This window comes from Ambystoma mexicanum, chromosome 2p, assembly GCF_040938575.1.
Source record: "Ambystoma mexicanum isolate Mex_15411 chromosome 2p, UKY_AmexF1_1, whole genome shotgun sequence".
Classification (NCBI taxonomy): Eukaryota; Metazoa; Chordata; class Amphibia; order Caudata; family Ambystomatidae; genus Ambystoma; species Ambystoma mexicanum.
The window spans coordinates 833,166,489-833,183,013 of NC_090923.1; the positions used below are offsets into that span (position 1 = coordinate 833,166,489).

Sequence of the window (16,525 nt, forward strand, 5' to 3'; positions counted from 1 at the left end):
TTGTGGAAGGGAAGGCATATGCCATCATGTCATTCCATTGTATCTGGAACGCGTCGTCTAGGGAGCCGTAGCCCTGCTCCTGCCAGGAAGCAAATTGCTGGCATGTCCTGTTGTGCCAAGAGGCAAACAGAGCAGATGATGTTCTTCCGAGCCCATTCCCACAGGCAGACTGCTAGGTTGCACAGCAGAGGGTATCTGGTACCAGGAGTTGTCTGTCTGGATAAGAACCATCGTGCCCTCGGGAGAGGTAGAAAGGCCTTGAGAGTAAGCAAGGTGGCTTTCAATGCTAGCTAATTGATGTGGACACCTGCTCCAGTCGAGTCCAGGCCCCATGGACACTGAGGTTGCCCATGGTGGGTCCCCCAGTCCTTTAGGGAAGAGTCCGTAGTAACTGTGACCCGAGAGGCCAGCTGCCGGAAAGGGCTTGCCCTGCCGCAGATTGAAGTCCACGGACCACCACTGCAGGTCCCAGTGGAGAGAGGGAGGAATGTTGACAGTCTCCGCTTGGAAGCCCCTCTCAGTAGCGCAGTAAGGAACGATGGGGTTGCCAAATTGGAACGTGTAGCTAGGTGTCCTACAGATACAGGGAGCACATCTAGTCTGCCCTGGCCAGTGTTGCCGCAATAAGAGCTGGCGTAACCATCTTGAATTTTTGTAGAGGCAGGGAGAGGTTGAGGGTGTTAAAGTCCTACACAACTCTCAGTTTAGCCTGTTCTTCTTCTGTATGGCGAAAATCATGGAATAGAAGCCCAAGCATCCGGGGAGGTTGGGACTTCTTCCCCTGCTTGCCTCTCGACGAGCAACCGGATCCCCACCAGCAGAGTTTTTGTTCAAATCTGTGGGAGATGAGGGGGGAGGGAGGAGAGGAAGGTACCGTTAGGCGGTACCCTGTGGAGACTACGGAGAGGATCCAGGGGTCCGAAAAATTCTGGTGCCAAAATTGCATGTGAAAGGCAAGCCTGTCCCCACCGGATATACATGGACCAGAAGGGCGTGTCATGCCTTCTTTCACTCTGAGGCTGCTGCTGAAGAGGGGGATTGGAGAAATCCCTACCCCCCCACTTTGTTGTTTCCTCCGGTGTAGACTCAGAGAACGGTTGGGTTGCCTGGACCTTCGTTCTTGGAAGCCCCGGAACACACCAAATCCCTGCCCCTTGTCAGAGCGTTGCTGTGACTGGGTGTAGGCCTTGGCAGTGATCGTTGTAAGAATCAATAAAGACTTTGCGGTTTGCGAGCTGCTGTTCTTGTTTATCTAATTCTTCATCCGTGGTGGAGTGGAAGAGGTCACTGCCCTCGAATGGAAGGACCAATATGCGTTCCTGGACCTCAGGAGTAAACTTAAGTCACCCGGTGCCAGGCCGTCCTTCTCATGTCCGTGGTGATGCAGATGGCACGGCAAGAGGTATCGACATGGGCCACAGTGGACTCCACGATGTCCTGCGCTATCAGCTTGGCTTCTCCTAAACCCGCTTTGAAGTGCGCTTGGCTCTGTGCCGGATTTTCCCGGAGGAAGTCTGCGATTTCACGCCAGAGCCCTTGGTTAACGGCAGCCAGCATGGCATCAGCGTTGGCTTGACGCAGTGTTAGGCAGAATCCACTGCAGTTCCCTTGGGGAGCATTACAGCAGATTAAGACTACAGGTATATGCAATAAATTCCCTTTGGTATCAGTCTGTACCACAAAGATTTAGTTGGTAGCTGTGGCTGAACAGTCAGACTCATCTAAAGAGGAAGATGAGCAGTATTCAGGGTTTACACATTAGGACTACAGTACTATGGGACAAGGAAACACTGACCAAAGCTTTGTATTAAAAAGAATATATATATATTTATTTTACACACTTCTATTTCAACACATAAATCACATTTAGCAAAGCAAGTTAAAATAGTCAAGAAAAGTATACACAACTCTCTATTTAAATTATAGACAAGTTTGAACCAGAGTGAAAACTGAGCAAAATGGCACAGGGTCAACCAAGCAAAAATGGCACTCTAGTAATTTCTCAAAAGGGAGGGAAAGGACAAGTTATACAGAGTTAACCTCTTAGACACACAAGCAACACTTCCCAAGTGGATTGTGAACAAGTTAGGCAAGGTAGCACTTTAGCAATAGTCATACGTATGTGAAAACCGAGCAAAGTGGCACTTCAGCAAGACTTAAGAGGGAAGGAAGGGTGGTTATAAGAGTTGTGGGTTTAACGATTCAAAAGGAGGGTGCAGAAGGTAAAAGATAATGTTAGTTGATAGGGGCGGCAACCCAGGAGGTAGGTAAAGGATTTCAAACACCTTTAGCAGTACCCTGCGAAACTGAGGCCTGGTGGAACAATGTACCTGAAAAAGTGGAAGCGGCTCCTGCGGTGGTGGTGGTTCCTGGCAGTTCGTGTTGTCCAGCAGAGATAGAGAGGCTCTCGTCGTGGAGGAAGGTTCGAGTTACTGCACTACCCAGGGAAGAAGCCAGCCGCGGTGATGCTGAAACAGATTAAAGGTACGTTCCTTTAAATCGCGGTTGTGCTGGACAGGTGCCTGGCTATCTGATCTCCGAGTGCAGGGCACTGGCAATTCGAACAAGGCAGGTCCTGGAAGGCAATTGACGAACTGGTTGGCCCCACCAGCTCAAGGGAAGAAGACTCCTGCAGGCGAAGATCTTCTCAAGTCGTTGGAGAAAAGTGGCGAGGATCTGCAGCAGGGCTTCACTGGTGGTTCAGTCGTTGCAGATGTCTTCAGCTTCTCTCCTCTTCGGTTTCTTAGTTCCAGTGGCGACGTCTTGTCCTCCAGTCCTCAATACCCTGCTTTTATGCAGCAAAACCCCCATTCATACAGCCTAGCTGTCACTCACACAGTGGGGGTGGCTCTCCTGGTGGGAGAACCCCCCCAGCCTATCAGGGCAGAGTGCGACTTGGGTTGCGTAGGCAACCGTGTCCAGGGTGCCTATTCCCCCTCCTACACATCCCGTCTACCCCAGACTCAGTGGCGCCGAGAGGAGGGCTTCTGTGCAGAAGCCCGCCAAAAGGACGAACAAAGGATCCCCGACCTGGGTTAGGATTTCAGAGAAAGACACGAGAAAGAAATATTAAAGTTCTGGCAAAAAAACCTACAGGATTAAAGTTAATATAAAAATAAACTGGCGGTATGTTAGAGACTGTCAGTAAAAGTGGTAGCCTCGAGCAATGGGGAAATCCCATAGGAAAATATTTGCGGTCGAATATTCATGGTAGTAATCACTGCCACCAGCCAGAAACTTTTGAGAGAGGGAGGACTGTACGGTACCCCCTCGAAAATGAACACTAGGGAAAAACTATTAACCCTTCCCAGTACCTCCATAGTAAGATGGGTTGTACTGGTTTTGTTCACAATTATTGACTAGTAAGGTCAATGAGGACTTTACATGCCCTGGGAGACAGTAGTCAGTCCCAGGGTATGGAGTCTATGTTTGGGGGTCGCTACGACACCCCTGTTGTACGGCACAGAGGGTGCTGTGTACCACACAGGTTAAAAAGATGATTCCTATGAGGGTGAGAAAAACCCCAAAGACCATAAGCACACATGATAGCCTAAAACACACACTAGAAATCTGTCTAAGAGTGGGAAAAAAGGGTCTCACTCTTAGCAGGAGAAAAAAAAATAAACCCTTCAAATCCAGCAAAGCTGCTGGGGGACTCTATAGGTAAGGGAAATTAGCCATAGAATGAGAATTCTCCCTAACACACAAGTGCAAAGAGGCGTTGGAGTACAGCTTTAGTCCGTACGCCCCCAAGACTTTCTCCTCCTTGCCTAGCAGAGTCTAGGACGAGGTGGCCGAGGATGCCTGAGGCTTAGAATAGAGTGACGCTACGGCGATGACGGAAGAGTGCGGCTGAGGATGCGCCGAGAGCAAGAGTGCATCCCCTCTCCATTTGCCTATACTTGGTGTCTAGGCGCCGGTTGGTAGGCTGGGCTGAGTCCGGCTTGAGCCACCCCTTCTTGGCCAGGGCGATTACATCTTTCTGCATCGGGATCCCCGTCTTGGTAGGGGGTCTTAGGGTGAGGACTTCTGCCACGACCACCTCCTCTGGCTACTCTACCTCGGGCTGAGGCAGGCCCAAATATTCTGCCAAACCTGCAAGGTATTTGTGGAAGGCCCTGGCTGAAGATGGCGTGTCGAGGTCCTCCTCCTCGCCTATGTCCACCAGCGTGCTCGGAGGGTCCAGAGCTGGTGGAGGAGTGCTGGGCGCTGTGGGCTGCTGTGTGGAGACCGGAGCCGGTGGCTGCTGTGGAGGTTCGGTCGGAACCGCCTGAAGTGTGGGAGGCAAGGAAGCTGGAATCGGCTGCGTTGGGGCTTGTGGTGCTGGAGCCATTGGAGGAATGACTATGGGTGCCGGTGGGGTGACCTGGGGGAGCAGGTCCCTGAAGGCATCCCTGAGGATGACCCCCATCTGGAGGGTTTGCATCAGCCCTAGAAACCTTTTGAAGACTGTCCACGGAGGCTGAAGGGGTGGCAGGTGATATTGGCAGAGTGGCCAATGCCTGCTGGGGCCAGGGCACACTCTGCCTGGGGTGCAGGGGGAACCTGCCCTGCGCTGCTGATGGATAAACTGTAAGCCACGTACCTGGTTGACAGCAGTCCCACCTTGTGACTTGTTCCTCCCCCGCTCTGCCAGAAGATGTATCGGACGAGCAGCCATCTTGTTTGGTGCGGCGGCCATTCTGTCGTACCACGTGCCAAAGTCGTGGTGCCTGGCTCGCTGGAGTCAGCCCCGTCCAAGACGCTTGGTGTTGGAACATAAGGCCTATCCCACACCTCGACCTGGAAGGCGTACTGCCCTCGACAGAGCTGCCGGTAGTGCTACGTGAAGGCGCCCCCTCGGCCATGATGCCGGTACAAGGGTGTTGCCCCTCGGAGTTATCCCGGTAAAATAACCTTACAGTCCCTCAGCACTGACACCGGAAGGTTCCGGAGACCCCTCGGCCGGTAGATGGACTAGCCTTGGTATGTGTGCAGGTACTAGGGTGTTGCCCCTCAGGAGTAATCCCGGTAAAAGAATCTTGCGGTCCCTCAGCACTGATACCGGAGGACCCCTCGGCCGTGGGGCCGGTAGCTGGATTAGCCTCGGTACATGCGCTGGTGCTAGAACCCAAAAGGTTCCTTCCGGTCGGGCGCTTCTTTGGGAACGAGTCACCTTTACAGGGTACGATGGTAAATAGAGGCTTTACCGTCGGCCTCGAGCGATGTTTGACGAAGTCCTTTATGTCCTCTGGAGGCTGTGGAAGAGCGCCCTTCGCCTAGCTAGTCTGTCCTTGAGTGCACGTGGAGTCGGTGCGTCGCACGCGGAACAACCTTCCCAGCCGTGGTTGGGGCCAAGGCAGCGGAGGCAAGGGGCATGGGGGTCGGATGTAGGGAAGAGCCCCTTGCAGGCTGGAAACCTGCTGAAGCCCACTGAAGTCGACATGCGCCAGGGAGGAGCGTGGCATCAGAGGACCCAGTACCTAATTGAAAAGAAAAAGACAAAGATAGAAGAATTTCCGCGGAAGAGTGCGTGGTATTACATGGACGAAGCCAAACCCAGGAGCGCTGGTGAATTCGGTCCGTTCCCTTCGATGGGAAGAGGTGACTGAGGAGTGGCGCCGGTGGGCGGAGTCAGGCGAGCACATGCTCCCAGGGCTATCCCCCGGCGTGCCTCTAAATTTAAAGGGGAAGAGGATTTTTCTGCTGAATAAAGTTTCGGTCTCTCGTCCCTCGCGAGGGATGGCCATACAGTATGGAGGAAAGGGGACGGGACGCAAGAGTAAGCATAGGATCACACACGATATTGACCCTAGCCTTCAAATGCCACTCTAAAATCTGCCCAGCTTATTTTATCGATCATGTTAAACCCCATGTAAACACAAGGAACCTTTGTTCCTCCAATGCTCCTACTCTCATTCAGCCCAGATACAAACTGGATCGCTTTGGAGGTACTTCTTTCGATGTGCAGGCTCTCTTACAGTGGAATCTTCTTCCTGCTCCTATATGCCTGGTAGTCAACCTGCCTTCCTTCAAGAAGGCAATAAAAACCCATCTGTTTAATTTTAATCCGGGCTAATCTGTGTTTAGTCCTCCGGTGTCCTCTTGATTCTCACTGATCTTCTTGCTCCTTACCGTTTTGGTGTCTGTCCTATCTTGTCTTTTTTGTGCGCTCTGACGCCCACAGGCGTGTGGTGCTTTATAAAAATTAAAATAAATATATAAATACATAGTTCAGATTGTTGTGTTTGGTGTACAAAAGTTAGTGGTGTTGTGAGATGTGATGTCATTCATGATGGGAGTCTGAGGAGATGCAGACAAAACATCAACCATTAAACAAAAGTATATCATCAGAGGTTGTATTCAGAGAGCAGATATTAAGGTTTGGCTGGGTAACATGCAGTGTAATATAGGCACGGAGCAGCACATCAATCAGGACCAAAGGAGCCTAAGCAGAAATCAAAAAGTCACCTGTACCAAGGCATAAAAAAGGCACAGAAAAGCATGACAGAGCAGAACATAACCTCCACCCCGGACTCCTACCAGTGGCCTGTGTAGGCAGATTCTAATTTCACTTTATCACTTTCCCAGTGTCCAACACGTTCTCTCAGTCTCTCGAACAGCTAACTAGCACATCATTTGTAACAAGGATCAGCAAATGGAAAATGACTGTAGGAGGATGGCTGGGGACTCAACTGATTACGCAAGTGAAGAGTTTTGGGAGGTATGATCTTTTTAGTTCAGATTGGGAGGTGTCGAGGAAATGAGACCATGGGCACTCATTTCACCTTCTTTAGTACGTTGGTCAGCAGTCTTAGAGTGGCCCCTAAGCTCACTAACTTGCACAGACAATGTCTTGTGTGACCCACTAGGACTTTTACTCACCAGACAAAGAACAGCATTTGTCAGTCGATCGGGGCAGGAGCCATTGAAAGAGTCTATACAATAGAATATGGAATAAAATGCCCTGCCTTAGCCCTAAAATATATGAGTTACCCGCTTAATAAAAATAAATCTATAGATCGTTACCGTCAAGACAGTCTTCCCAGTTGTATTTCTTCTTAGAGGAAAAAGTACAGTAAAGTCTATTAATGTACGTGCCCTATTCAGCCAGTGTGTGCCTCCATGCCAAATAGTCGCTCAACCAAAAAACATATTCCTCCAAGTTCTTACCAGCTGCTGTAGTAAGACCGGCTAAACACCCGGATTACTAATTCGCATTATAGTCAATTACTTTGCACATTGTATTTCTTTCACTAACTTTAATTATCCTCACAATCATAGGGAATGCCATGTCCTTAGCATAACAAAAGCACAGAACTATTGATTTATGAAATTAATCTGTAGGACCGATTATTGAGGCACTCGATATAAGCGCCGGGATTTTAATGCAAATCCCAATGTGCTCAAATTGGTCTGCTAGGTTGAATTTTAGTTGTGGTAGATTCTTATTGGATGTAGTGTCTCCACTGCCCGTTATGTCATGGTTGAGAACTGCCCCAAGTTATTCACCACAGTATTGTGTATTCTTTGTCCTCCAGCCCTTTTAGTTGATACAACAGACCCGCCATCCCCTACACTCTGTCCTGATCACAAAGTAAATTCCATTTACAGGCAGAGAATAGAGGACTAATCTGAAGGGAGCTGGACGACTGAGGTGGACCGGGAGCTAGGGAGTCGGCAGAATGACCACCCCCAGGATGGTGATGCTTAATCATCTAAGCTAAATGTCAGTTGAAGGCCACTTGCAACAGTATCGTATAATGAGAGGACGTCCCATTTGTAAGACTGAAGGGACTGAACACAAACAATATGGGGGTATTTCTGGAAAATGTTTTTTTTTAACCATACCAATCTTACTGCTATGTTCAATACTAATATACGCAACGTCAAAGCCAAAGAGCACAACCCATCACCCACATGTCTCAATGAAAGTGAAAACATGTTCACCAGTAATAATACAGTTTATGCATTTAGTTATGCAATTAAACACCTGCAGCATACAGCTGTAAACCTGCTTTAGTCCTCCACAAACCAAACACCAAGAGCACAGGTGACCAGTAAAATCGAACTTCTGATTTATTTTGTCATTGCCTACAATGAATATTTAAAACCATTTTGATTCTGCGTAAGCAGTAGTACAATAGGGTGCAGAATACAGGCAATTATGACTAGAGACAGAGATTCCACAAGAACATTTTGACGCTATCACATCCATGGAAACTAAACATTCAATTTTGTATTAAGGGGTGTATTAGCCAAATACCTCGTAGGGAAGTGATTTTTAAACTGTTATTTGTGCGTTTATAACATCAACTGCTCAATACTCATGTGAAAACATATAGGAACAGAATTATGAATGAATGACATCTAAAATACTGTTTTTGGTGTACACTTAGCTTAACAACACAAATACTGTCTGTGCAACTGAGCAGGACGACTGGAAGTGGATGTAGGATTCTTAAAACATGAATTAAAGGTTTGTCCAGATTTGCTCAAAAAATGTAAAGAAAACCACCAAATAAAAAAATAAATAAAAAACATGATTACCAAAATAGTACATTGTTTGCTTTTTCCTGTGATTCTGGTCCTGGCCATAAAGGTATTTTTTTTATTTAAAACAACCAATACAAATACTTTATTTTATATAAATATGAACACGTACTACCATTCAGCTCTCCTGGCAGCACTGAATGAATATGCACAGAGTCCGACTTCCATGCCAACCAACACATTACTGTTTACCTTGTCCTGAGAATAGTGGTGAAAGAAGCAGTGAAGAAAACAATATCAACCGTGAAAAAGCAACGGGAAAAACAAAATGCACATTTGCAAGATCACATTCAAAAATATTTTGTTTGCCAAGATTGATTTCAATTCTGGTTCACCTTTTCACAGAAGGCTCTAAAGCGAAGGACTGGGTACAAAAAATAACAGCTGTCACCACACAAGGATGCTTTGATTATTTGTTAAAAACGGATCTTTGTAATTATACACATTTACAGCACTGACATGAAACTGTGGTTTATATACACTTTATGGGGTTAGCATGAGCACTAATGGAATAAAAAATGGTTTACTAATGCTGTATGCTGCTATTAAATACAATATACAATGAATGTTCGTCCCAAACTACTGGCAGAACGGGGAGGCTGTGGGGTCAAAGCCTTTAAAAACATCTTTCAGAGACCCAGCATCGAGTTCACCACCTTCTTGAGCAGGACTGTTTCCTGCATATGGGCTACCTGACCCAGACTTTGTAGTCTGCTTAACTGACCCATACAGTGAGGATACAGGGAGGTTATGAACACCTGGCTGTGTAGTGTCCTGGGCAGCTGTTGCAGTTTTTTGACGGGTCCTATTATAACTGTTATATCGGTCCGTTAGCGGTTCAGAGATGGACTTGTCAGCTTCAGGGTGCTCCAAAGCTGACTTGCGTGTAAACAGTGGCTCTTTTTGTTTGCTGGTATTTTTGTTATTGTCCAGTCTATTTGAATGAGTGTTTGAGTCACTGGAAGACTCTGTGCTTTTGTTGCCCGGACTCGGGGCTCTTGGATCATACAGACTAATGCCACTTAACACGCTGCTCTGGCTGTTTCCTTTAGTAAGTCCACCAGTGGTCAGTAACCTTGGATCATAAGGAGCAATTGTAGGAGCAATGTTAGGAACAATGTCACTTGGAGGGACAAGAAGAAGTGCAGGCGTTGGGATAGGAGGTGGGTTTGGTTCAACAGGTTTTACAACTCTTGGGGCTGGAATTTCAGAAGCCTTTTGTAACCTGGGATCGGCAAGTGCCTTCCGCACCCGAGGGTCGCTCGGTTTATCGCTCTGAGCTGGCGTTGTACTGGAAGCTGCATTTACAGTCTTTAATATTCTTGACAAGAGTTCAAAGTCTGGGAGGCTACTGTTTGTAGCAGAAGTGCTGGACTCGGGCTGTAGCCCGCTCCTCTGTCTAGGGTCAGAGGGACCCGTGTTGGCTGGACGATTAAGACGTGGATCCAGGACAGGTAAAGTTTGGAGAGCAGGCGGGATTGGGACGAACTCCTGTTTGGGAATAGGAAGTGGTATAAGATCCTCTGGATTCCAAAGAACTGTTCGTGCAAAATTGGGCTTGTTTAGGATTACATCCTTTTTGATGTGACTAAACTGCTGCAGTTGAGATCTCGGATCTTTTAAAACCTGGCCTGGAAGTGAGTCTAATGGAATATTGACAGCTATATCCCGTAGTGCTCTCTCCCCTTCTTCCTCTTCGACCACCAAGGCAGTCTTCTGACTGGTGGTAGTAACAGAATGAGGCGTTTCCTGCTTTGATGGCGGAATGTGTCGAGCTAGTCTAGGGTCACAGGGTCCAGATTCACTTACAGCTGGGGCAGCAGACGTTTCTGAAATTCTAGCAAGACGAGGATCTCGGGAGAGGCGGGGATCAGACGGTCGAGTAACAGTTTGCTGCATTTTTTGAAGTTGAGGTTCACTCGAACTCTGGACACAGGCAGTGTTGTTGCTGCCTTCTGCAACAGAAGTCTGTGTTGTAGGGCGGGTTGAAGACTGCTGCCTCAGGGTTTTCAATATCGAAGAAACACTACTCCCGCCTTCATCTTCATCACTTGAATACCAGTTGCCTGTGTCACCTACTAGGCAACAAAAAAAACCAAATAAATAACTTAACATAACATTATTGTACTTTTTTCTTTTATATTCTATCTTAAATGCTTACAACATACTTTCATTGCTACTTAAGCACAATTTTAAAGAAAAACTACAATGTTTTATCCAAAAACCACGGGCAAAGAAAGTGCCAACACAAATGCGTGCTGTTCATTGAACTATGTGTTTTCTTTTCACTTCATTATAATCCCCCATATTAACAATAATGTTGCTTCCTAACAAATCTAAAATCAAAGTTAAAATTTAGTTCTCATGTCAAATAACCCTTTGAGGTTACTTAAACGTTTGAAACAATACCAAAACCTTTAAATTATTTTACAAACCTATAGTTTTCATAATGCTTCTGTATATCTCATATTTCAGCAGCAATGGCCGAGTAATGTTCAATTTACTGTTGGTGATAGCCAAGCATGCGTCTAGCAGCCCTGCATTCGGATGAACAGGCACTGGAAATGATTAAGAGTAGATCACCTGTAAGGGGGCCTGGGTTCTGGGGGAGTGGTCTCAAATTATTTATCTGCCAGAAAAACCATCAGGAACACTGCATGGGATAACCTCAGTTACCGGGTGGATGATCGGAGATATCTGCCTAGGTAATGGTTTTACCCTGTCACAGGCCGAGTGAGGGATCAACAGAGGACTTAACACGGACTGGTAGTAAGCTATTATTTCATGGTGTAAATTGTATATCTTAGAGTAAGGCCTCTGGAGTCTAACAAGAAGATGCTCTAACGCAACAGGTATGTGACTTAATACCACAGTGCAGAGGTTCAAGGAAAAAGCACTTCAGTGAGAGGGAATATTGAAAACCTAAGGGTGTCACTGTTGTCCTGAGTCCAGATGTCCTAGTATACAATACTTTGTAATAAGAAACAGTAATCACCTGTAGTGACTACTGTAGTACATAGTCCTCTTTCCTCCATAGTTGTAGGAGTCAGTCTGAAGGGGATAAGACCAGAGCCATTTTAGATCGCAAACTTGCACTTTCCCTATAAAGAAATGCCACTACAGGTAAGGGCGTGCCAAGCCCATACTGGCTCTACCCACCAGCGCCATTCATCAGCCATTCATCAGCCCTTTGCTCCCTGAATGTACTTGGGTCTACATGGGATGTTTTACAATATCAGAAAACATGAAGTGTCAAGACCGGGACGAAGAAACTCCTAAGGGATACTGTTATCTTATGAGAAAAGATCATGTCCCTTTAAATCAGAATGCCCACACTACTGGGATCAGTATGTTAAAGAGCGTACATTCAGAGATAGACGAGAAAGAAGCAGGAGAAGAGAGAGTATAGCATACGCAAGACAGGGGATGCGCATAGCAACTGGTGACAAAGAGAACCAGGAAGACTGAGTTTCAAACTCGCTTGCAATTGCTACACAGGATGGCAAAATTGCGGTGGACCTGAAACAGAAAACACTGACAGGGCAGAAGCCCAACCCAAGGTGGTGGCGAGACCACAGAGACAATAATAAAAGAACAATTATAAATCCGGGGTGAACAGTTAGAGTAGTTTTGGACAGCAGACCTATTTCTTTGGACACTCATGACTGACAAATCAGCACCTTAGTAACATAGGTAGGGACCACCCATACTTATAGGGAAAGTTAGGCCTTTAATAAAAGATTGTGTATCATGTAACTATCATTTCATTTCATGTGGTACAAGAGTCTGTGTCCTCCTCCTGACTCGCGACACACCCCTGGACCGCACATATGGCAAACAGCAATACTCCATGTTAAAAATGCTGCCTGATAATTAAGACTGAAGTATTTGTGGTGAGGTTCCCAAATCGAGACATGCAAGTAGTCATTGTTTAGATCCACTGAGGAAAACCAGTCGTTTTGATAGAGAGCTCCCAAAATCTGAGCTGGCATAATCATCTTGAGCTTCTGGGTGGGAAGGAAGAGATTGAAAGAGAGGTCCAAGACAGCCTTCAGGCACGCTGGCTCTTCTTAGGCACCAATCATTTGTTTTGTTTTTTATTATGTTTATTAGAGTTAAGATCAATGATGAAACAGAAAAATATACAATAATTCATGTAGCGCATTGCGTGCAGTTCACATACCCTCCACCGTCGATCATGTTACAATTTTGAAAAGCATCGTTGAGCTCTTTTCTTCTATACCAGTTCATTAAGCAGTACTTCAGTCTACCACAATTTTTAATTACTCATCCACAAACTACAATGTAACCAATGCTTGAAAGGCATTAGATCAGACGAGTGCAGTGTTGCATCCAAACATGTACCCCATATTCAATGTGTCAATTCTTCGTCACCCATTTGTTCATTCGAAATTCGCATATTTTAATCAGCTTTTAAACCCATTTAATCATGCTGCTGGTCCAAGTAGCTGTTAAGAAAAGGCTAGAGTCAGAAACACTAACCTCAGCAGTACAAATGTTGTCCCAAGTTTACTCTTTTTCTTAAAAGGAGTTAATACTGAAACAACAATTTAATGGAGGCTATGCATTCCCACCCACAGAAAAGTACTTGAAAGTCCACTACCCTTCACCAGAACTCCTGTACAGGTGTATAGTCCACTAAATGTGTTCAAACAATGCCAGTGCACCTTCGCACCTCAGACAGTTGTCCGTTGCTGTTGGGTCAATTTTCTTCAAAGCCAGCTGAGTAAAATACACATGTTGCATACACTTGGACTGAATCAACTTAAATTGTAAGTTGCGTTAGACCAATTTAACATTCAGGCATGCGCGTCACCATTCTTTGTTACCCATCATACCACATATATCCACCTCCCATTTGTCCCTCACTCTGTTTACTGCATTCAGGTTAAGGTGACACATGCTCTAAACAGCCCAGATATTAGTTTGCCATAGTGCACTAACAAAACAACAGTGCTATTTATCCAATGGTAGGGTCCACCGGAAAACACCCCAATATGGCCAGCGAAAAGCATGCGTCAAAAAACGACTTCCCATCAATTTCCACTTTTACACAAAACGTCTTGAATCCCAGAAATCGCCCATCCTTATACAACTGACCCCATGTGTGCGTTGTTAAGTCACTCTCTGCCTGATTGGCTGCGCTGAGAGAGCCTGAATTTCACTAATCCTTTAGAGCAGAAGTGACTGCTACCAAAAAAGCTGCTTTCAAAGAAACTATTTTTTTTTTAAAAAAAACTTTAATTTAGAAACCAGACTGACATGCCAGAGATCTGGAACATTAACTTAACAAATGTTTGATGGGGATGTACAGTCCAATATTCAAATAACACCAGTCTACAGTAGTCTTCGTTTATACAGACAAAAAAATATTTTGCTTCTACATGAATTATCCACCCACCCCCTCCCCGCCTCAATTTGATTCTTCACCATTCACTGTACGGACCCCAAATATCCTTTGGTCAGCAGGTCGCCACAACCGTTGCCACATAGCCCTCCTCCCTCTCATTAGCATATGCTAATTCCCTCAACCATTCAGCCCTATTAGGCGCTGTTATGGATTTCCAATATTTCAATATACATTTTTTAGCGGCAATGCAGGAAACATTAAAGAATATACGCACAGTCGTGGAGACCTTGTCGATATCACCCAACAGGTATTTAGAGAACACCAGGGATATGTCCTCAATCTCAAGTAACACCTCAGCTACGTCTTGCCGAAACCGCATAATCTGTGGGTATTCCCAGGAACATATGAAATTAATTTGCCCCCATCCTACCACATTTTGCACACTTGTGTCTGATGGAAACTTGGCCAGCTTGGCAGGAGTGTAATATAACTGATTAAGTACTTTGAACTGTATTAAGCGAAATCTCGTATTCAGGGAGACGACCTTCATCAAACTACAGTATTTCTGCCACTCAACATCCTGTATTTCCCACCCCAAATCCCGCTCCCACTTTGCCCACGCTCCATTCCAGGAAGCCTGGTCAGTCCGAAGCAACCTATAGAGCCTAGAGATTAGCCTCCTGGTGTCAACCCCCGTTACTACTGCATCTATGCAACCGTGGGTCTCTGGTTCCTGTGGGAACGACGGTTCATAGTGATAATTTCGACTACAAAAATGTCGAAAGTCAAAATGTCGAAAAAAAAATGTCGAAAAAAAATGTCGACTTTTTTTCAATGCATTTTTTTTTCGAAATGGGGGGGTTCCCCCCAAACCCCCTTTTTTTTAACATTTTTTAAAAATGTTTCCTTTTTTTTAACTCCCGAACCCCTAAAATAAATATATAATTAAAAAAACGAAAGTCGACATTTTTTTTTCGACATTTTTTTGTCGACATTTTTGTCTGTCGACATTTTTTTTTCGAAATTATGACTGCCCACCGGGAACGACAGCCACCTGCGAAGCACTGCAGCCCTCATTCGATAATATTGCAGGATTCCGATAGGGCTGCTTTCCCAGTTTGGCTACAAACTCTTCCACTGTAATAAATCACCCTTCCGGGTATAAGTCGCCCAAGACCAGGTGTCCTTCCCCCTCCCACGCTAGACGTATATCAGAATCAAACGTTGGGGGGAGGCCAGGGAAGCTCTAGAGCGGGACCATAATGCTATATTGGGCCATCAGTCCAAGTCTACAGAAAAGGCATGACTATGCATTCACCATCGTCCGAACTCGGTCGAAGGTGCATGAATCTACATGGCTGTCTGCTAAAAGGACCGACTTAAGGGCAGTGGGCGACAACCCCATATTTTTCCAATGTCCGGTGCACTGGTCCAGGGTGCACCACTGTTCAGCAAACTGAGCCTGCGCAACTATATAATACAATTCGAAGTCTGGCAAAGCTAACCCCGCCCCCGCTCATACGGCTAAGCCAGTCGCTTCAAGCTCATTCGTGACACTCCCAGCCCCCCCACACAAACCCCACTGCCAGAGACTGCAATCAAGCAAAAAACCTACGGCCCGACTATATCGGGATGTTGCTAAATTAAAACAATTTGGGCACCACTATCATTTTTAATAGGGACAATCGTCCACACATTGATATAGGAAGGCAGGCCCACAGCTGCAGCTTAGCGGCAAGACAACTCAGATAACTCTTGTTTGTCATCATACAGTGAACGGGGCATTCTGGTAAATAATATGCCCAGGCACTTAAATCGATTTGAGGCCCAACGAGACCCCATCAAATTTGTAGGAGGTGACGTTCCATCCGTTAGTGGGAACAACTCGGACATAGTACTATTCACCCTTGAGTAGTGCTGAATTCAGCAACCTTCTCCATGAGTGGCTGAATATACAGAGACCCCTATGTCTATGACGCATTCTCACTACTTGAGTCAGGGGCTCACTCATAAGAATGAACAAAAGCGGAGACAGGGGGCACCCTTGCCGGGTCCCCCAACCCAGCTTAAAGGCTCGGGACAACACACCATTAGTATGAACCCTGGCAATCGGACCAACATATAACAACCGCACATGTCTGATGAAATTTCCCCTTAACTGGAATTGATGCAACACACTGAACAGGAACTTCCATGACACAGAACCAAAAGCTTTTTCAGCATCTAGAGATGCAACAACTGACCTGGCCTGCGGGTCTATCTGCGAAAGCACACAAAACAGTTCCTCAGGTTCAGTGCTGTAGACCTGTCCGGAATAAATCCCGATTGATTCAGGTGCATCAACCGTGACATATATGGGAGCAGTCGAATCGCTATTACATTCGCAAATACCTCAGCATCCGCATTGATTATCGACAAAGGCCTATAAAGGCTACTTCGTGCACAGGCTTCCTAGGCTTCAGTTATACTGTAATAATTACTTCTGAAAGGGATGGCTGGAGCCGACCCAACCCCAGGGATTCCTCCCACAGTTTTAGTAGCCGAGGGGCCAAAGACTGTTGAAACTCTTTATATAATTTCATTTCTAGGCCGTCTGATCCCAGGGCCTTCCCAGAAGCCAGT

The 16,525-nt window shown here is 46.1% G+C and overlaps 1 protein-coding gene across 2 annotated transcripts in view; it reads right to left on the bottom strand.

Annotated features, from left to right (window-relative positions):
* Positions 1-8,936: 8,936 nt before the first annotated feature.
* ZC3H4 (zinc finger CCCH-type containing 4) overlaps positions 8,937-16,525 on the bottom strand; it is a 748,106-nt gene continuing 740,517 nt past the window's right edge. The window contains exon 13 of one of the 2 annotated variants that reach the window (XM_069644536.1): positions 8,937-10,607. In XM_069644536.1, coding sequence (XP_069500637.1) covers positions 9,112-10,607 — 1,496 coding nt within the window. In that variant the 3' untranslated portion in view covers positions 8,937-9,111. Of the gene's footprint in view, positions 10,611-16,525 lie in introns of both variants that reach the window. The other variant, XM_069644535.1, reaches the window with a different exon arrangement.